At 39.9% G+C, this 22,742-nt stretch overlaps 1 protein-coding gene across 2 annotated transcripts in view; it reads right to left on the bottom strand.

The window, feature by feature from the left end:
- Window positions 1-22,742, bottom strand: part of LIN28B (lin-28 homolog B) — a 94,046-nt gene that overhangs the window by 42,249 nt on the left and 29,055 nt on the right. For both annotated transcript variants that reach the window (XM_049818083.1, XM_049818084.1), the window contains exon 3: window positions 722-906. In XM_049818083.1, the coding sequence (XP_049674040.1) occupies window positions 722-906 (185 nt within the window). The remainder of the gene's footprint in view (window positions 1-721; window positions 907-22,742) is intronic.

Genomic DNA, 22,742 nt, shown 5'->3' with positions numbered 1-22,742 from the left:
CTAAATACAAGAGCTTTTGGGCAGGAAGGCTGTACTTGGGGAACTAGGTACAGGTGGCTTTGCAGTGAAGAAGATTACAGAATTTCTTCAAGCCATCAGAGGCAGAAAGTAAAGTAAAACAGTGTAAGTCAGACTGCTGCACATATGTATAAAGAAGTGCAGCTTTCAAGACTAACCTGAAATTTGTGAAATACTATTACAACAGTTCTTCAGACCACCAGGCATTAAAACCTTTGGAAACACCTGATACTCTCTTCACTAAGTAAAAATATAATTGATCAAATTATGTACATCTCAACCCTGACTGCACCACCTACACTTTCTTCTGTATAAAACTACTGATGCACAATTTAAAACCTCACTGCACACAATAGTCTCTTTAGCATACACAATACTCACCTAAACATGACATTATTTCACCTGCATTCAGACTGACCTCTCTTCTCAGTCTAATAGTAATATTTTAAAAATACTATTACATTCCTTTGTAGGCTCCCTCTAATTCAATAAAATCTTATCAGGTAAAACCAATCAAGTGGGTGATTTATGTAGTTGTATAGGTACAGCTTAGTAAGTTTAATCAATTTACTAGGCTACATGTAAAAGTCAAATTTACATAGAAGGGTTTCCTTTCACAAATGAATGAATGCTGAAAACATAATTTCAAGAAAAACTTGCAAAGAAAAAAAAAAGGTGGGGAAGAGCAAAGTAAGGTAATTACCTATCTCCCTTTGGTTTTCTTTTTTGTACTGTCTTCCCTTTGGGTCGTCTTTCACTTCCTAAACAGGGGCTCCCACCAGGGCCTGTTACCCGTATTGATTCAAGGCCTTTGGAAGATTTCTTAAAAGTAAATTCCACTGGTTCTCCTTCTTTTAGGCTTCTAAATCCTTCCATGTAAAGCTTGCTCTGTAAATAGGAAAAATATTCTTGGTTACTATTGCCTTAAAAACAATATTTACATTCACAATCAACAGGACAAATTATCCTGTCTACTATCCTAGAACACATAGAGGTTGAGTAACAGTTTCCTCTGCATGAACTATAGCAGAAGATACTACAAATTATAGTCCTGGATACACTGAAAACACTATTCAACACTAAACAAGTAACAAGAACCACTTTTCAGTATCAGCAAAACTGAAATAACATTTTCCTTTTCTGTGATGAATGCTATAGATGTAAGAAGCAGAGAAAATGCTGTATTCTTAACCCCCTGTCTAACAGGCATCAGGAACTGGAAAGACTTTTCTAACAAAATGGAAAGAGAACAAATGTTCACCTCAGAGCTAATTCGTTTGTGATCAAAATTATCATAATTTGTATTCCTTGTATCTGAGACATGGCTCTTCTGCTCTGAAAATGAATCAAAGATACAATGAGCATGAGAGGCAGGAGGAAGGAACTCTGAACAAAGTCCACTGAAATAGGCAATTCAAATATCCCTAGTGAGATGCTAAATTTCTGTTCACTACCCCAAAAATCTTATCTGGTTAGCATGATTCAGGTATGGATTTGTATTTTCATTCACAGAAAAGGAAATTATTATCATCAGGGCAAGTGAAATAAATACTGATAAATCTTTTGATATTACACTGTAGTGGCAAAAGCTTGGACAAGCTAAAGTCAACAAGAGCTCACCATTGATTTTGATGCAATGAAAATTTTTGTCTCAACTCCTAATAAATTATGTACAATACTGAGTCTATATCCCAGGACAAATCTGATGAATCAAACTTATATGAAATGATCATCAAGTTAACTGAGACTTTTTTGGGGGGAGGGAAGATAAAATATTAGATACTCGTTGCACTAAACGTTTATTTTAGAAGTTACACATTACATGAATGAGATCAATTGGACTCACAGAGAATATTACAAAACCCATCAATTTGCAAACACTTGTAGTTTTTGCAGAAGAGTTATGAAACACGTTTTCTTCCTTTGTTCATGAACTCTTCACAGCAAAGAGAAAAATGTATCCTGACTGATTCTCACTCCGTTCTGCAGCATTCACTTGGCAGAACCGTGGAGTCAAGACAGGAATCTTCACTGCAGGTGCCATCCCATGCAGTCATATGTCAAAAAGAGCCAAGCGACACTCAACTCTAAGTCACATCTACTACCCAACAAGCGCAACCAGGGAACACGTTCAAATCAGATGGCAATCCCTGATATGGGCTTCCTGTAATCATGGTATGGGAGGTCTGCAGCACCAAGACACTATTTTAGCAGAGCACAAGAACTGACACCTAGAGAGGTCATAGCTGTACACAAAGAGGGAGCCGGTCTCTTCACAAGGATGCATGGAGAACAGGACAGGAGGCAACAGGCTTGAGCTGCTTCAGGGGAAACTCCATCCAGACACTAGGAGAAGTTGCTCACTATGAGAAGAATTAAACAGAGAAGCCCAGAGAAGCAGTATAGTTCCCTTTGCTGGAAATAGCTAAGACTCAGCTTAACAGGGCACTGAACAACCTAATCCAAGGCCCTGTTTTTGGTGAAAGGTTGGACTAGACGGCCTCCAGAAGTCCCTTCTAACCTAAACTTTTCTGTGGTTCAGCTGTCTTAATCTGGAACTGAATCACACCCAGCGAGACTGGAAAACAGGATTCCAGTTCCTGGTTCTGCAGGAGAGTTACCTCGGGGGACCTGTGTCACTTAACTTCTCCCTGTCTTTCTAAAAAGGGACACCACTGCAAAGTCCATTTCGCACAGCACTAATAGACTAAGTTAAAAATTATAAAATAATTGGGAATATTTATTTTAATGAAACTGTGTGAGAGCACTCACACCTCTGCTTCCAGAAAGCCCAAGTACCGGACCAGCCGAGTTCTCACACTCTACCCAGCAGCAACCATTCATAATGAGCAAGACGCTACCGATGCCAGTCTGACCGAGGGACTCAGTTGCTTATGATTTTTCCAGCAGCCAAAAGTAAGCAAGAACATGGCTCCACTGGTTAGGATGAAGGCTGTTTTTGCTTAGCCAGTTGTGCAGCTCTAGTACACGTGGCTCTCCCACCAAATGTTGTAACAGTGTGAAGCACGAGACGAACAGTTGACTTTCTAGGTGAGAGGTTGAGCACTATTTAGAAAGGGCGGGGGACGGGGACGACAGGATGACAACAGTATGGGGGCACACACACAACACATGAAAGAATAAATATATAATATCTGTTCTCTGAATCATAAGCTTGGCTCTTTTTTAAAATGAAAATATAAGGTATGAAAAAGAAATGTGCAAATTTTCTCACTAATACAACTGGAAGACAGTAATTCTATATAAACCAATGAAATAAACCACCCAGGAAGGCAATATTATTTCAAGCAAGCCCTTCATTTTGAAATGTCTGTATAGCAGCAAGGGGATCTTTGTCACAATGAAGAAACATCCAAGTTCAGAATACCTCCAAAGAAGACACCACCCCCATTAACTGAAATGACAGATTCTGCCTGTGGCATGAAGCCATCCCCAGGTCCATCCTCACCTCTTCAGTCTTTAGCAGCAACCAGGGAAAATCTTGTTAAAAGGAAAGAACTGAACAACATGTATTTTGTCCCAAACTAAAACATACAGTTAAATGTTCCAAAACTATACCATCATGACAACACACAAGGGGAACCTCAAGCAGATAAACATAAGAGCTTATTTCTCAGCAATACTGAACACAGCATGGATGCTTTTGTCTTTTTGTTTAATTACAACTTAATGAAGATATAGTTAAGTCTCAGCAAGACTTCTGCATTTTTCCTTTCTGAGTTTCACTGTTATAAAACAAATGCCAAAAGGTTGACATCTGATATGCACGTAACATTGTCTTCTACTTTACTTCAAACGAGAGAAATACTTATTTAAAATGCATCCTAAACCAGGACATTATTAGTACTCTAAAATGTTTTTATTTTTCTCATTTAACTTCTGGCAACAGAACTTTTATTTCCAAACAAAGCACTATATTTACAAGAGGAATTTTTAAAATGTATTTAAAAGCCAAAGTAATGGAACAATTATGCTTTCATAAATCGTTACACAGGTGTACTTTTTTTGCATGTTTGTTTTTTCAAGCACTTTTAACAACAGAAAATGTTGAAAAAACCCACTCCAAATGACTTGCACAGTACTCTCCTTGAATACACCTCAACAGCTTTTCAATGTTATAGATGGATTTGGTGCCATCTGATTTACTGTGCAAATGTATACTACGCTGTCAGCCAGCTCATGGTGAGATTCTCTGAGGGTGTAATAACAATTCAAAACCATAGTGAAAAAATGGCTTTTGGAAACCAGCAAAACAAATCTAAAACCTGAATCCCTCTTAACTTGTCTGAAGAGTTGGACAAAAAATGTCTGTAAAGTTGATAATTTAATGTTGAAAGACCTAGCTCAGTATTTTCCTCACATTACTTAAACAAATAAAACCCACACAATTAAAAGCAGCCAAAGTTTCAAGTCAGTGAACCATTTCTAGAGCCCTGAATGGGGTGTATGGGCACACCGCCAATGAACAAAGGGAAAAAACTTAAAAGCAACATGCTTTTCCTCCTTTCTCTCTTTTTCAGCTGTCAGAGACTGCTGTTATTTTTACCAGCAGTCAATACAGTGATTTCAGACTAGTGCTTTTTTCTTTTTCTTTTTTAACTTGACAGGGCCATTTCTTTTTTCTTTTTTTTTTTAGGTATCCTATTATTGCTTTGTATTTCAGCCTATAATGTAAAGTCTCACACATCTCTGTCACAAGCAACAGCTTGGTCCAAAATGTTGGCAATTTCGTAAGAGTATTAGCAACAACAAAAACTAACAGTGGAAAAATCCATGATCACAAATTCTTGGAAAGCATTCCCTACTATGAAACAAAAATTGAAACATAACAAATAAAAACTATATTAGCAAGATGGTCCCAAAGAAAAGTACCATTTCCTGGGCAGTGTCAGGGAATGCTTGCAACTCTTACTGGGCTCTACAAAAGAAAGGAAGTTTGGAATTAAGGCTCATTACAGGGGCCTGATCACCTCTGATACATGTGCATTACTTTTATTAATGTGTGGGATGGGAAAGGAGAACAGGGTCCCCATAAGCACCACCTCACAACTTTGCCATTTCTAGTCAGGGCTGTGACCAACTGCTGTCACAGACATTAAATTCTTGGGGGGGGGGGGGGGGGGGGGATTTATTCGATGGCATTCTGCTTAGATTGTTTAATTTTCTGTATCTCTCATTTCTGCCCCTTTTAATCTAGCGATTGATTGATTGCTTGGTACAATGACCAAATGCCACCAGTATGCCGGGTTTCCCAAAGTAAGAAAATGGTTTTCTGTCCAAAATTATCTACAATTAAATCCAGACATGAAGGAAAGCATATCCTGAAGCTCAACTGCACAGAAGATCATTAGAAATTCTCTCCAAAACACCCTCATACAGTTCTGTCAAAACTGCCAGCAACCTTTGAGTAAAGCAAGAGTACAGAGTAAGAAGATACAGAAGTAAAACAATTTACACTGGATCTGTACTAGTGCGCTTACCTGCATTAGGTCAAAACCAGAATTTAACTGTTGTATACTGCAAATGTTAAGGGAAGTGCTGCAAAGTAGTATCAGTTCCATGATACAAGTCCTGCTGCAAGGACTTTTGCTGTCCACCGAAAGTTCACTTTAGGAGGTTTGTGAAGATCATGTATTTTTGCAGGCAGAACGCTAAAACAAATAAAAAATCCACTACAATGAACAAGTCCCTCCAAGAGCAATGCATAGCTCTGCTGCCCTAACAGAATTCAAAGGCCAGGCACCCACGGACAACTTGCCATTGCTCCCGCTGACCTCAAGGGCTTTTTCCTGCTCCTACAGGCTTATCTTGCACCCAATCTGGCACTTCTCCGTCCTCCCCATAAGCCAATTTAACTCACTAATCTGACAGGAAACAAACTCACTTTAAAGGGGGGGGGGGGGAGGTGTCAGGATAAGAGGAAGAGGAAACGGGGATAGATTTTTGTTTTTCTAATGAGCTAAGTCTGTTCACAGAAAGGTTCAACGATCTCCAGGGCACACACATTGGAAATGGCAACTTTTGAGATGAGAATGTGTTCCCTAATATTTTATGTAAAAAAGAAAAATGTACAGTATTACATTTTTTTAAAAGCTCAACATAATACAAATTAACTTTAAAAATAAAGCTATAAAACACTTTATTTCTCAAAGATTTGCACTTCAGCTTTTAGGCAATGAAAAGCCATGTACGCTACCTGTATACAACATTGATTAGATAGGGTGAGCTATTGCAAGTAACTTTACAGTGGGGAAAGAACTGGTATATAGGCAGTAACCGCAATGCAGGTGGTACACTGCAATTTCACATCCTTATTTACTTGGAATTTGTTTCTGTCTTGAATTTCCACTTCAACCATAGTTGTGTTCATAACCTTGTTTCCATTCATCATCCTGTTGCTGTCGCCACACTGTTACTCTTCTTACTGAGAAGGTATTTATTTAGCTTTTGAACAAAAGGCGCTCTCTAACTCAAAACCACCCTCCCTATGTAACAGAAGGATTTTTTCTTTATCAATTTATATATCTAAAGAAACTTACTGATTTAACTCTTAAGAACCTCAAGTAAATTCTAACTCAGCTTAATACTTTCAGTTCTTGTTCCCCCACAACTTCCAAGTGACTTCCTTTGATAATCTACTCCTCCTTCCTTTTGCATTACCTTTTCTCTACCAATAACCCTCCCAGGAGAAGGTTCTCTGCTAGAAGGATTAGGTAATTTCCCAGAATTCTCCTTTTCCTTTACTTGGGATTCAAGTTGAACATTCTCTCCATTTAAGGCTTCAGTACTTCAGCTCACGACGTTCTCTAACCAGTTCTCCTAATTTAACAAATGTTCACCTTAAAAAAAATTGTTACTGACTTTTTATCATCCCATTTAACTTAAACCAAATTAACGCAGTTCATGTTTTGTCTTCATTTTTTAAACGATCAGGTTTTCTATAGGGTCAGCAATTCCTTCCTAGTCCAAAATAACAAAAGTTCTATTCTGAATTACTGTTTTGGTAAGAAAACTATTGACTGTCATGTACAGAAATATCACGTGATTACAATATCATTTGTGCTTAATTATAGATCTGGCCTACTATATAGCCTACCTATAATGTTATTATTCCTGCTCGTACTCCTCTCTCAGAATACTGTTATTACACTGTCTGTATATAAATCCTAAGCTAGAGGTCTACAACAGGTCTTTCATAATTCCTTCCCAAAGTGATTTTGACAAAACAGATTCTACTGTGTCCATGCTACTGTTTGTTTCTTTACATGGTGCCACTTCATTCACGACACCTTACTAATTTTCTGCATAATTTTCAGTATTTGTGTTCGAGCCATGAATGCTATTCTATTTGACCATGTTTCCGCTGCCTCTGTATCTGGTTACATATTCAGCACCAGCTGTTCTAGTTTTGTATACTAACGAAAAGAACCTGGATAATAAGCACCAGTAAGTGCTTTTCCTCCCTGACCTTACTGTCTTTTCTCACTACAGTAAGTGCATTTTTTTGTTAGTGTAGCACCTACACGACTAATCTTCTACTACCGGTTTTCACCCTTCCTTTGCTGCTTTGCATAGACCATTTGTGTTACTGCATGTGCAATTCTCATTTACCCAATTTTCCTTCTTCTGTGGTTTAATACCAGGCATGAAAATCAAGCCAGCCTCTTCTCCCATTTCTTAGTTTAAGTATTTTCTCATCGGTCATTCTAGGCACAAGATAGAATTTTAGGACTCAGTTCAGTCAATACAAAGGGATGGTTCCTCTTCCCCCACCTCAGTCTCACATTGACTCAGGAAGAAAACCGTTTACCTCTTCTTGGCAATGTTAGGTTTTCTGCTACGTTTCTGCTCCCTGAATCAGTTCCACGCAGAGTCAAAAAAACCACCAGCACACCTCAAAAGAAGCCACGCGAGCGTGCAGCCATGGCAGGTACAGCTGTCCTGTGCAGCACCTTGCCGACTTACCACTTACACTGCCTCGGTGATCTCCTGAAACCATGCCGTTAATCCCAGACGCAGTTTATAATAACCTCTGAAGTCCACCCACCGAGAAGCATCTTCTTCTCTTGGTGGTCTCCCAGTGGTCAAACACCTCCATGCTCCCTCACTGCCTGACCACACTGCCGTGGGGAGCCCCACAGATCCCCCCAGGATGGAGGCCCGTCCTTTCCTTCACTTGCCACTAAGCTATTCCACCCTCAGGCAAGCGCAGTCACTTCAGCAAGCTTGAAACCACCTCATTTTCTGTTCCAAATACTCATCTGCCGTAAGACAGTTTTGCAGAAACCCGAAAGCTCTTTCTACAAAAATTACAAACAAACATGACCTTTTATGCAGTCAATAAATTGGGCAGATTATCCTCTGTTTTCATTGGGAGGAGGCACTTTTTCCCCCATTTTTTCTTCTTTCATGAGACAAGGGCCTGAGGCCCAGGTGAACAGGCTCTCCAAGGCACTCTGACATTCACTTCATTTTAGTGAAGCATCAAGTGCAAAACTTCCCGACAGAGTAAAAAACTAGCATGACTGTGGGCATGGCGTACCTCTTCCCCTGACGACATGCTGTACACTGAAAAATTCATGACAACGGTGAGCTGTGTACTTTTGTAGTGTCCACCTAGGCAGAGTATTTCTCAAGCCTCCTATCTGGTAAAAACCCAAACCTCCAAAGCAGAGGTCAAAACAAGCCATTCTTGCAGCTTGTCTACTATTACCTGAAGAAAGGAGGTGCCACACAGAGTCCTAGACCTTTTTTTCTTTTACCGCTTCTGGAAAAAGAAGGAGAAAAAAGGGAGGGAGGAAAAAAGGGAGGGAGGAAAAAAGGGAGGGAGGAAAAAAGGGAGGGAGGAAAAAAGGGAGGGAGGAAAAAAGGGAGGGAGGAAAAAAGGGAGAAAGCATGGGCCACCAGAAAATCCATGAATGCCACCCAGTCCAGTTGTCTCATTTCTTCCACAAGGGATACAAATACAGTGTAACCTGAGTGATGGCCATGGCTGAGCTGTCTCCTGTCTGGCACCTCTCTGATGAGTTTAATGGTGAGGACAGAACACAGTATGGCTATGATTCACTCATTTTAAAAAGCACACTGACAGTACTGGAAGACAGTTCTCTAACAGATCTAAAAATCAGCCAATTTCAATGTAGATCATCCCATAAACACAGGTGGAAGTGCGAAAGCACAGGAAGGCGCAATGTACAACCCACACAGTTTGCTGCATTTTTCAAGTACTGAAAATGTACTCCAGTAGCAAGCATAGACTTAACTCAATGGTAAAGTTATTTCACCTAAAACTAAACCACAATTTCCTCCAGATTTACTACACCTTTCTGCTGTTGTTAACCACATTTTCAGAAACAACTGCAGCACCTCTATTTTCCACACCTGTGTCTATAAGCCTCGTTTCTGTGCTCCTCTATACACCCCCATGCTTAGGAACGACAATCCCCTATACCAGGAGACGTTTTAGCTATATAAAGGTTTCCTATCCACCTCCCTCACCACCTCCTACCATCTCAAGAGACTGCATATAATTAAAGAGAAATTAGGCCCAGCTTGTGCTCTGCTAATTCAGGTGTAGCAGGATCACTCTCTGCACATGCACCTTTCCCTTCCCTTGCATAAAACTGGCCCGAGTCATGTTTTCTTACTGCAGACCCTTAATATCCATCTCTGGGAAGCTCTTCTTAAGCTTTAAATTGGACACCAGTAGTGAAAAACGGTACCAGGAAAAAACTGAGAAAGCAGTTCAACCACCTTTTTGCATCCCAGCTTTACATGAGAAAATTGAGCAGTTCACATCTCACCGGTGAACAGAAGAACGGCTAACATTGTGGGCAGCTACAGAAGCCACAGGCTGACGCTGCAAAAAGGCATTTCATACAAAAAGATTCAGCAAGTCAGCAGTACAGAGGGAGTCCTGAGCCTGCTAAGACAGTCCAGCTCACCCTATTCTCATGGCATAATATATCCCCATTATACTGACCTGCCTCTTTTCTTCCTGAAGCGTGACCTAAGAGGTAGCTACCAACAACTCTGCAGACCAACAACAGGGGAAGAGCAGGTTGGTGAGAGGGTATCTGGGTTGTGTTGGTAGATACAGTCTAACACATACCCAGGACAGAAAGGATCTTACTTGTGAGCAATAAGTTGAGGTAGGACTGTGGAGGGCGAAGGACGGAGGTAAGAGAGAGGATGGTGGTTGGATCATGCTGGAACTCAGCAACTTGACTTTCTCAAGGGGCAGGGGACAGGGTGGTGGAAGGGCTGGGCCATGCAGAAAGACCAGGGGTGGTAGCCTACAAGGAACTGGCTGGGGCAATGGGCTGGCTGACGATTCAAGCTAAAACTGGTCTGTAGAAAAGAAGGGGCTACAGGTTCTCTCAAAGCCTCAGGAGAGCCAACTCCCCTCTCTTCCCAGGCTGCAAAGGCACAGGAGCAGCTCAAGTCCTGGAAGCAGAACGAGGGTTTACAGCCCAGTCCTGACTTGGACTGTGCTAGCAGTCCACCCCTGCCACCACCTCCTTTTCTTTCTCCTTCTCCTCCGGTTAGTCCTGGCTACCTACAGGCTGGAGCCTGAAGAACTGTCCTCGCCCCACCACCACCTCTCTGAGAAACTGAGCCTGCCAGCCCAGCGCAGTGCCACCACTGCGACCTCACGGGTCCTCGCCTCAGAAACGCGTGATCCCTGCTGCGGAGGATGCTTTCTGAGAACTACCATCAGCTGCATTAGTGCAAAGCCTCTCCATGCTTCAATGACCTCTTCTAATTCTTCAGAGAGAAGAAAGCTATCTGCTTGAAAGCTACTGCGAGCCAGGGAGTGAGGGAGTAAGTGAGCACGGATGGTATTTTAGCCAACTGGGAGGAACTATGCCCTAAGCAATCCTAAGTTAAAAATCCATTATCTTGTAAACAGGAACCTCTCAAACTACTCTCAAACTTTTGGGCAAATATTGTTTTTACTTTTATGGTACAGGCACGTCGCACTGTGCAAGGTCCTGCACAAATGACACAAGAAAGCATAGTTTATCAATAGGCTATACAGTAATGCTGCTGCTAAATCATTTGGCAGTCAGAACCTACATTTACTATTTATTTTTTAATTTAATTCATTTAAAATGCCAATATATAAGTGAAACACAAAAATAAAATACTGGTTAGAATATTTGTTTACTAAAATCCAAGTCACCATGTGCACAAAAATAAGACAAGAATAGCTGACAAAATTGGTGGGGTTCAAATGTGATTGCTTGTAAAGCAAAGAAGTGATAAATAGGCTGAATTTTTTATTGGGGCTGGTTTAAGTTGTAGTTATTTTCACAACATTATCTATACTGTAAAACCAAAACACTTTTTCCTTAAGAGCAAAATTCAACAGCAACATTTATACTGTATTAACAATTCCTGATTTATGATTCAAGTTCTTTAGTATTTCTATGTTTTTTTATGGTTAATCTTCCTTAGCTATTCTTGTACAGCAGATTATATGTTTACTAATTTTTCAAGTTTTTAAATCTAGTACTAGATAATCTAGTATCCCATCAGGTCTACCAACTTATAGTCAGCTATATCTTAATTAGATACAAGTTTATCAGAATTAAAAATATTGATTAGATATTCAGATATTTGAATAAAAGAACACTTTTGTCTTGGAGGAAGAATGAGCACAAGGTTATTTTATACTTCAAACCTCTATCACTTTTTTTTGGAGGGAAGGGAGTGGCAGATCATCTAAATACATGACAGTTAAGGTACTAGAAAGCAGTGAAACTAGTAATATATGTCTAACAGTCTGGACATAACAGGAAATGAGTGGGTAACTTCAAATTAAATTATTTTTTAGAAATACACAGCAGTAGAAGATGACAGTGTTGATGATTGGAAAAGTAACTTGAACTTAGCAGCACCTTTAAATTATTATTTGGGAGAGTATTTAATTTGTAACTTTACTGTGAACTAGTTCTCTAAACAGCTGCATTTTAAAAGCTGACAGAAATGGTTGGTTCAGAGCCACTTCTGTTATCAAAGCATAAGCTATATTCTGTTACAAAGGACACATCCCATGTTTCAATGAAACACCTCTGAATTTACAGTGATACAAATGAGAAAACAGCATTTAAGGCAAACCCCTTCTAAAGTAACTGGGAGGCAGATTACAGTGATTTTTATGGACGAGGACAAAGGATTTTAACTGTAGAAGGTAAACTATTTAAATTTATTATCATAGGTATTGGGGAAGTACTCAGAAATGCTTGAAAAACTTTACTTTTAAAATAGTATCTTATTACTGTAGTTATGATTATATTTATTGAGGAAGTAATTGTGAAACTGGAATATCATACATACAACTGCATTAATCAAATGACAGTAACATTGGCTTCTGCTCAGATTACACAATGCAAGACTACTTAAATGTTATTTAAGACTCCAATATTGAATCTGTCATTTTTATGCCCAAATTTTAGCATGCTCTGCCAAAGAATGTAAACGTTTCCCAAGGCCTCCTGAAAGAGGGTCAGACCAGCTGCAGCAGGAAGACACAAAGGGGTTCCTTAAGGACAAGTCTTTCCTCTTACAATCTGCTGACACAGCTCCCATCAACACTCATGGGGGAGAGCAGACCCAGAAAGTATCAGCCTGCCAATTCTGAATTCGTTTGCTTTTGTGGGTTGGTTACACCTCAGACATGCCAGACACATCTCATTATGAAATGCAGGCAGGTGACTAGTTCTGATGCAGTTATAAGGCAAACATTCCACAGGAGAAATCCTTCCAAACACATATTTATGGTTTAGCTGCATCACCTAGTAATATCCTTTCAACACCATGACTTGAGCTGTAGACTCTCCCCCGTCCTTCCTTCAATACTAAAAGCACATTGTTTCACAGGGCACAGGAGGCATATGTGGCACGCTCAGATTTCCTCTGCCTGTCGAGGGTACAGATCCGATCCTGGCTGTCAAAGGGAACACAAACGACGAGTGAGTATGTTCTCTTCCAAATACGCTTTCCAGGCAAAGGCATTGCAAGACCAGGGACACTGGCTTTGCAGTAGTTATGTTTTCTAAACTTCCAAGAAGTTTATTTCTATTGTACCCATCTGTAATAACATTAATACAGTCCTCTGCATAATGATTTTATTCCTCTCAGTTCTGGCCAAAGGCTTTTCTTCCTCATAACATTACACTTCATATGGGACAAAACCCAGAACTGTACAGAAATTGAAGTCTTTTCACTACTACGTATTTATGTTTCCACTCGGTCTTTTTGCTGCATTAATGCAATGGTCTGGTCTCACAGACTGCCTAACACCAGTGAAAGCTGCCAACCCTCCACAGGCCAGCATCTCAGTACCCCCAAAAAACTGAAACCCATGATAAACAAAATACAGCCCGAAATCTCTACCATCTGTATTACTCCTTTACAGGTCCAATAAAAGCGGCCTGCTCCCTGAGCTATTTGCTTTTAATACCAGAAGTAAACAAATTCCAGGCTCTGTTTTTATTGGACTGTTTGAAAGAGTAAGCTCCAAAGGCTAAAATCAGAGGTACATCACATAATAACTATAATGCAAGAAACACAGCTGAGTTGTGGGAAACAATAAATTCTGTGTATCGTTTCTTTATTTAGACTCCTTTCAGTGACATATCTTATGACCATATTCACACCAACACTTATTTTTTTGGCTACTATGTAAGATGCAGCTGTTTGTATCTGAAAGCACAACACTTTATGAGAGAGGAGGTAGTAGGTCATCATAAAATCAAGTAAGTACAAATTAAAGGAGAGAAATAAAAAGAGGTTAGACTTGCAACTTCAGCTTCAGTATTTTGTAAGTTTTTTTCCTCCTTGACTGTACAAACTTGATTTTCCTGTATCACAGTTTATATACATGTGTATGTGCATATGTGTGCACATGCAAATGCATATGTAATTTAAAGCCAACTCCAAAACCTAGCTTGATCAAATAGATAAATCAGAGCCCAAATGAAACACTAGGCCACACAAGGTGCCTATTACAAAGTATAATAAAAGGTTAGCTAGAAAGACCTTGCTGACTGAAAAAATTACTTGCCAGTAACTTGAGTTCTGCAAACACCTCTTGTACATGTTAAGCTACAGGGGGAAACAGGTATTTTGCAGTATTTAACCACAAAGGCTTTTTTTAATTCAGGCACTACCTACACAAGATGCAGCTTCCACAGAGATTGCCCATTGGGACAGCAAACGAGCAGAATTCGGCAGAGGCACAGGAGAAGGCAGGCTACTGAGCAATTGCTCAAGCTCTGGTTAAATGAACTCCACTGATTACCAGTAGATTCACCTGAGCATGGGTCAACACCTATTTGGGCAGTCCTTGACTCCCAGTTATAGCTACAAATAGCTGTGGAGATGCAGTGAAGTAAACTTACTAGGAGAAACTGAAAAACTATCTATGTGTGGGAATGACTCAAGTTTTTGGTACATGTGTGTTTGGAAGATGGTAGATGAAATTGTTATGTGAAATAACTTGAAAATCTTGAGTAGGAACACAGTGAATCCTCAGGGAAGATTTGTTACTACTGTCCTCTGCAGTCCCCAAAATATAGTAGTAGCAAGCAGGCCATCATCAACACGAATGGCAGTCCCACCTGAAAGGCCACTCATGTTCCACCTTAATTAGACCCCTGAAAGTACTGCAGTAGAATTAGAAACAATATAAGTACCAGTGGTGAGAAGACAGAGTAGATGCTGTGCTCTATTTCCACCAGGCTTGGATAGCTGGAGAACATGCTCGCTTCTAAAGCGGAGTCAAATTTTGCGCACTTAAGTCAAAAACTATCTCTATCTTCAGGTGGAGACTCAAAACTGCTACAGATAAGAAAGGGGACGAGCAGGATCTTCTGGTTGTTAAGAGTCATCCAGGCTCCGTACAACGATAGGGAGGAAATACAGATTTGGATTGCACATCCCCCTCCTGCCCTGAGAGAGGAGGCCCGAGACCCCTGGGGCTGTACAGCGGGTGCACAGGGATGAGCTGGGGAGCAGACCTGCCTGCCTTGGCCAGATGGAAACATGAACAATGGAGAGTCTCGTTTTCTCTTATAAAACACATGTAGGATTAAAGGCATAAACAGATGAGCAGATAAGAATTTCATTGACGGAAGGACAAAGAAGTTATTGATACCCAAGCGAGGCTAAGACCTCCTCTGGGGAAAAAAGTTCCAGCAATTTTGGATAACGCAATAAATATGTCTCTAATTAGACAGGCATGGTCTAAGAAAATATTCTGTCATAGACCTCTTGCACTTCTGTTCACTATGCTGACAAATTTAACCTGATAAATCTGCTTGTTTGCTATTCTGCACGTTCAAAAAATACACTACTAATGGCTATATCCACAAAGAAGCAGTGCACTAATTCCAGAAGCTGATCACTGCCTTACGCAGCAGGGAGAAGATGACAAAGCTTTTGGACCACCTTTTCAGTGTCAGAGGACACAATGATTATCCAAGTCTGGATATGAGGCTGCATAAAGTTCTGCATGAAAATTTGGCAAGCTGTGCAGCAACATACCCAGCAGGCACCGTGAGACGATCACAGCTGGTCAGGAGACTAGACACCATGAGCTTGAAGTGCACTTCCACACGCCAGGGAAAAACTCGCATAGGAGAGTTATGACAGATCAACAACTGCCTCTTCCAAGAGACAGGTAAGTAACATGGTCGACAGGACCACGCAGGCTTGGTAAACAAAACATTCTTCTCATGAGCAAAATGTGCTCATGGACAGAGACACAGGGAAAAAAACCCAAACCAAAACAACCAACCCAAAACTTAGGAGACTTTCCTACATCTGTTCAGGTGAACACATGTGAATCATTTTGAAGCCAATCCTACAGAATCTATCTCACTTTCTTAAATGCATACTCTTTCAATTCAATGGATCTTAAGGACAAATTAGTAAAACAGCTTTTTGCTTTATAGCTACACAGTACTTCTGCACCTCCCAGGCCACTTAGACATGACCACTATGTCATGTGAATAATTATTTTAAGAATGCAAGGAAAACATAAGATTATGTTCATGATTAGTCACCTGTGAAGTTTCTGCAGTTCATATACCATATGGGATTTCTTATGGCTGGCTTTGTTCTGACACAGGAATATTCTTCAGAGTAATCAGGTGTATAAATTGTCTGTTATGTAGACCAGCAAGATATTTTTGAGATAAGAAATTTAAAAAAAATGTTAACAAGAAAACAGAGCGTCAAGACGACACAAAATTAAAGTCAGATTGTTTGGTTTTTTTAAAGTCAACACGAATTAGCTTGATTAATCACCCCTCGGTGTTTCCAAAGAATCAAGCCCCTGAGGCTAACAAGCATGAGAAACTTGAAAGAGAGGGAGGGGGACAGCTCCTGGCAGAGTTAGGACATTTAAATGCATAGAAAAGAGACACCATAAAAACAGATACAGAGCTGGGAGATGCATGGTTTTCCACAGACTCAAGACCTCAGGTTTCCCTCCTGTAAGCAACTAAAACTAGGAACAGCTGAAGATGCAAGAATTAGTCTTGTATCAGTAAAACGTTTGTATTTTCAGTTCAGCTGTTGATTTAGAAGAGAGTTAAAGAAGTGTAAACCACCAAACAGATACCCCAGCACTGCTTAAGACCTGGTTTTTTTTTTTCCTCAAATGACATAACGTAAAGTGAATGAAAAGCTTTCTTAGAGAGTAGAAATGGGGATGACTTCTGTCCCGTGGATGCAGCTTTTAAAAACTAACAATCCCTCTGACCCGTCTTCCAAAGGGCGCAGAAGGAAAATGGGCATCTAAACCCTTTTATTTCTCATCAAAGAAAACATATACTTTGAATGTACTCACAGACACCTAAGCCACAGTTATCTCACCTGGGAAATAACACACTTATCCAATCCATTTTTCATTGCCTGATATGATACAGAATGAAGGCCTATCACATATAAAATCAAAACCCGTAGCAAAGTCATTTGTTATCTGGTGAAAGGGACAGAGAACCAGCTACATATGATCAGTCAAATAAGCACATGGCCAGGGCAGTGACAGAAAGCTTTCCAGCAGTGCTCCACATAAGAACAGCCCAGCAAAGCAGCAAATAACAATCTGGACAAATCTAGGATCCAGGATGAAGTAACATGGGTATTCCGCTTGGAAATTACAGACACTGAAGAGTTAGAAAGGCCCTTCTCAATGGAAAGGGCAGGGTCACTGTTCAGAAACTAGAAAGATGGACTAGCCCAAAGGGACTCCACCACAGCCGTATAGAGAAACTGGGCGTTACTTAGCCCAGGAAATTACATAGCATACCACTTCATTCACATGCTCTCTGGTTTATAGATTTTAAGATCCTTTTCTCTTTGTTGCTTTTTGTTCTATAAAAATTGTACTTCTGTTTGAAGTTTGTTATACTTTCTGGTCACTGATTACCACATCACTGCTCTTAAGGGAATAAAATGGCAGCCTGTAAGCCGAGTTGTACTTGCTGGGATTGACACTGAGCAGGAGCATCACAGGATCCTTTTACAAGGATGACTCAGGGCCAGGAGGCAGCTGGATTGTGGCTTCAGCCTGGAGGAGGCTGGCACGGGCCAGCAAGGCAGCTTGCCTCAGTACTTGTAACACGTGATGCTTCCTTGTTTTGGGAGCAAGGATTTTGCTAGAAGGACAGGGGTTTGAGTATTGTTAAAAGTTTCTGTATATACAGAGCCCAGAGCTTGCCTGCCAGAGGTCTGGATTGCTTGCACTGCAAACATCACTAGTTTATTTCAACACACAGAGTCCCCCTCCTTGCACTGGTCCCTTTGGGTTTCTGCTTCACACCACCCTGTCCCAAGAATAAGACATAAAGGCAGAAACATTGGGTTTGTCTATACAAAGATTCAGACAAGACTTGGTCTCAATTATGGTTGCTGATGTTTGAACAACCATAGGTGTCTGAGCCCTTGACTTCATAGGAATAGCTAATTTTTTCACTGGTTAAAATGCTTCCAGCTTCCAACCAGGGTAAAACTCAGCCAAGGCAACAGGAGCTTCACCCACCAAATCTCAAAGTTTAAACTATCACTACCAGATAGATGGCCATCAATGACGTTTTTCTGAAATCTGAAATACTCTCCCCCATCACGATGCATTATTAATGACCTGTTATATATAAAAACATTTGTTCCATCTGTTTTGTGTTCCTTTTCCTAGATGAAATAGTAATACTGCATCGTTTCTGATACAGCCTGTCCCCAAGTCTTGAAAACCTTCCGACTCAATCATACGCTATCAAAACATCAGGAATATTTTTAGCTTCCTTAACATGCTTCAACTTCAGGGCTTAACTGGAATTTCTAATAAAGAAATGGTAACATATGCTTAATCATGTGCTTAGATTTGTAACATATACTTGCTGTGTTTTATGCTGTAACAACCTGTACTCACAATTGCATGTAATATTTTGGGTTTGTCCCTGTTGTTTTCTGCTCCATTTCACTTAATAAGAGAAGCCATCCAGGCAAGTTTTTTTGCCAAATAAGACATTTTCGTTCCTAAAACCAAAACAAACCTACCAACCAAAACATTACAAATAAACTGTTAATAAAATAAAATACCTGGCTCTTTAAACAGCAGTTTGAATCTACAATATCTTACTAAATTCCAAAGAATATGTGTGGGCAAAGACAGGGATATGGGTATCTCTATGTAGATACATACAGAGTATCCTCTTTTCAGAAACCGAGTACTTCTAGAATGACAACAAAACTAAAATGTTAGAATTACTCATATAAACTCATTAATGTCATTTTCAATTTAAACAATGGCCTTTTCAGGAAAAGGGAGCAGCTCTCTTCTGCTCCTCCCAGCTGCGGATGCAGATTCCTTCCTCTACCTCATGTACCAGGTTTGGCATTCATCTGGGTCATCACTAGTTTGGGTAGCAATGCCAGCACAAAATTAATTCTACAAAAAAAGGGTGGTTGCTTGTTTTGGTTTTTTTTGTTGTTGGTTTTTGTGTGTGTGTGTGTGTGTGTGTGTGTGTGTGTGTTTGTTTTGTTTTTAAAATAGGTTTACCTTGCTGAACTGACTCAAGTTGTAGCCTGGGCCAGCATAGAATGAGCAAAGCAGGTAAGACTGCTCCTTCCCATGCAGCTAACCTAAATGGGCTAAACTGTGATGTCAAATCAGACCCTGAGCGTACCAGTCACCTAAACCTTTAAAAGATAAACAAAGTTTAGTAAATAATAGTAATGTCAAAATATCTTTGTGGGATGTTTCATTAAAGTAGTCACACACTATGGTCAGAACTCAGAGGGACACAGATGAACTCTTTGTGGAAAATTTGGAATTTGTAACAAAACCTTGCTATCAATAACTACAAAGACCAGTACAGACCTCTACACAAAAGAGAAAAAAATTCTTAATTGAAAAAACCACTGGGAAGCAGATCTAATTGTATTAATATAATATACCAAATCTATACAACTCATGTCTGATAAGCTCATTAGCTGATGAGCCAATCAAGATAATTTTTTTCAACTCCTTTCTCATACCATCTTCACAGATCCATTGCCTCCAAAATCATGGATTAGTAAATGCTAACATACTGAATCAGAGATGGCAACTACTGTTGGAGTAAGTCTGTGTAAATAGCTGAGCCTCTTAGTAACTGGGAACTAATATAAAGCGGGAATTAAAAACATTTCTGAGAAAAGATCAAGCTTGCAGAGCAGTGAATGAACCACAGGGCTTTAGAAATTATTGCCATAAGATCCCCCAAAAAAGCAATTAAGTGACAAGAAAAGATGATTCTACCTCAGTATCGGAACTCAGCCTACAGAACAGCTAATCAAATAAAACGGTGCTGTGCACAAAGTGCTGATCCCTCCCACTCTGCAAAAGGTGTATTATCCATAGCTCACACAGTATTTGGAAAATATATGCAAGGAAACAAAACCTACCAATCTGGCTAAGTTCCACTTGGACTGTGGATGTGGCTGAAGTTAAGCATATTCTTCATTCACTGTATTATGAAGAAAATGTTCAGCCTCCTGCCAAGAATCAGTAACCCTGGCAATCAAATATGAACTCACATTTTAGACTGTAACTGTGGGCTCATCTTCACTACTGTTAAATCAATTGTACTTAACTCAATTACAGTGAGGTAATTACATTAACATGAGTCAGTGCATCCACACATGGCATTTGCACGTGTGCTGTTACCTCCCACATGGCACAAGTAGTTCACTCAATCACATTAAACAGTATGCAGCTCAGGACACTTTCACCTGTGGTTCAAGCCAACATGTAACCACACTGCTGCCAAATGCCTCCATCCCACTTGCACAGGGTAGATCTATTGCAAAGCTGTCCTTAACCAGGTACAAACTAACCCCTGTGTGGGTTTACCTACCCACTGTAGGGCCTCTCATCTCTTAAAATTTACTATGTCCTAATCCTTTTGGAAAGGGAACAAAAATACCCATCTTTGCAATCTGTTATTATTAAACAGAAAGGTGAGGAGAAAATGAAAAATAATAAATAAAAAAAATTCAAGAAAACTGTGTGGGCTACAAAAATTTTACCGTTACCACAAACACTGTGATTCATAGGCTCCTGACTACATCTGCTGGCAGCCACATATGCACCCATTTCAAAGTCTCTCCTGCCTCTCCATCCCTCTGTGTCTCAGACTTCATATACGTTGCTAATTAAACAGCTCGGGCATCATTCCCTGGCTCTGAAGGAAGGTGGCACAGCATAATTTAGCATTCATCTAGCAAAATTCCTTCCTTTCCCATTTCTGCCCCATTCCCAAAAGACAAGGTTGCTGTGCTCAGACTGCTGACCAGAGCGATGCCACCAGGCACGCACCCTTCTGCCAGATGTGCCAGATGCAGTACCAGTTGCTGTGGGGAGTTAAAAAAAAAACACGATAGGGAACAACATGCTACCTCTTACACTGCACAGAGGATCACACTCCACTGCTTCAGCTGGCTCCTGATCCTGGTTTATTTATCACTATATGCAGTCTTATGGCCCACAAAGTGAGTAATACCAGTGTGGTTAGTAAGGTAGACTTTCTGCTACTGATCAGGCAGGTGTTTGCAGCAATTATGTTTAAGCTGGCCCATGCCTTAATTTAAGCAAGAACCTGTACCCTGGTATCTGTGAGCACAGCTCAGCAGCTGTCCTCTCTCATCTCCAGATCCTGACAGAAGTCTCTGCACAACTTTTTAATATAATCAAGCAGTAGTTGCCAAGAAACTCAATCCATAGTCAGACATGTGAAAAGCAGACCCACAGGTACAGAAAAATAGCAAACTAATGCAACATGTATTTTCTCTTTAAAGACTGTTTAAAGTTACTGAACACAGTATTCAGGAGATTCTATAATCAGATACTGTACCTATTTCACAAGACTTGTGAATGACTCCCTTCGTTGTATGTGGAGTATGATGACTGATAAACATGGAAATGTAATACTGACTGGAGAATACGTTCCCTGGTGTTCAGGTGTATGACATGGTTAACAAATGGTAGCGCTAAAATCCTATCAAAGGAAAGATGAAAATCAAACTAAAGATGGATATTACATTGGAGGCGTAAGGACAAGAGGAATGTAGGTTTCTTACGTTTGTCTAAAGAAGCATTTTCTAAAATGCTTTTAAATAGCTTCATCATCTACTCAACTAGCCAGGTATAAGCATACTTTACCACAAAAGTACAAGTATTTTCTGCTTATATTCTGTAGATGAATGCACTGTTCTGCCGAACACTGAACCTAGAATACTAATGCTAAGAAATAGGTTAAATATGTTAATATAAGGTTTTAAAATATCATTATTACAAAACACTAAGTTAAGGTCAACTTGTGAATGAAAAATATATTTATGCACAGATCAGAGGTGTCATTTCTTAGGAATAAATAAAAGGCATTCATTCATAAGGACCGATTAATATTTAAATGGTGTTACATAGTTTTCAAGGGTTTATCTTAGGGAAACTTGTTTGAAATGGAGAAAACTGGAAAGGAAATCATCATTCTATTTGGCACTTGCTTGCCTTTTTAGACTGAGTGTGCTTTTAACTATTCTTGTTTTTCTGAATTGTGATAACAAATCACAAGAAAACCAGATCTTAAGGAAATCTATTTAGGGATTTTTTACAAATAGCTGTGTTATCTTTCAATATTAAATGTCAAACAATCTGTACAAAACCTCAAGTCCTGGCTTAAGACTACTGCATTATTTTATAGTAGACCTTCACTTTTCTTTTGCTGCCTTTGCAGTCTTTTTCCTGACTCACGCACTCTTGTTTTAATCCAACAGTAGTGTTCTCTGATCTTACCAGTGTCCTGTGTGGCCACAAGCTCACACAGTGGGGTCAAGAGAGAGCACAACCAGAAAACTAGTGAAAAAGGAAAACAAAATGGAGGAGGGGCACCCACAGAAGATGAAGGAAAGCCTGCAGAAATGCCTACAGCGTAGACTGCATTTTGCTCAGCTCTCCCGAAGTAGTGTTTCCTTATCACTACTTGAGAATTACAAAAAAAAAACGTGTTAAAGAAAAACTGTTCCTTGGTCAACCTCCCCACATTTCCAGGGGCAATTCTAAAATTATTTATTTATTACAGGTTATACCCTATTTGTAAAGAAAGCAAGAGTTTATGGTAAAATGCTGACCCACAAAGACTAAGCTGATG

The sequence above is a fragment of the Accipiter gentilis genome, chromosome 15 (assembly GCF_929443795.1).
Source record: "Accipiter gentilis chromosome 15, bAccGen1.1, whole genome shotgun sequence".
Taxonomy (NCBI): domain Eukaryota; kingdom Metazoa; phylum Chordata; class Aves; order Accipitriformes; family Accipitridae; genus Astur; species Astur gentilis.
Note: the sequence above shows the minus strand (reverse complement) of the source record. Positions and strands in the feature narration are given on the sequence as shown.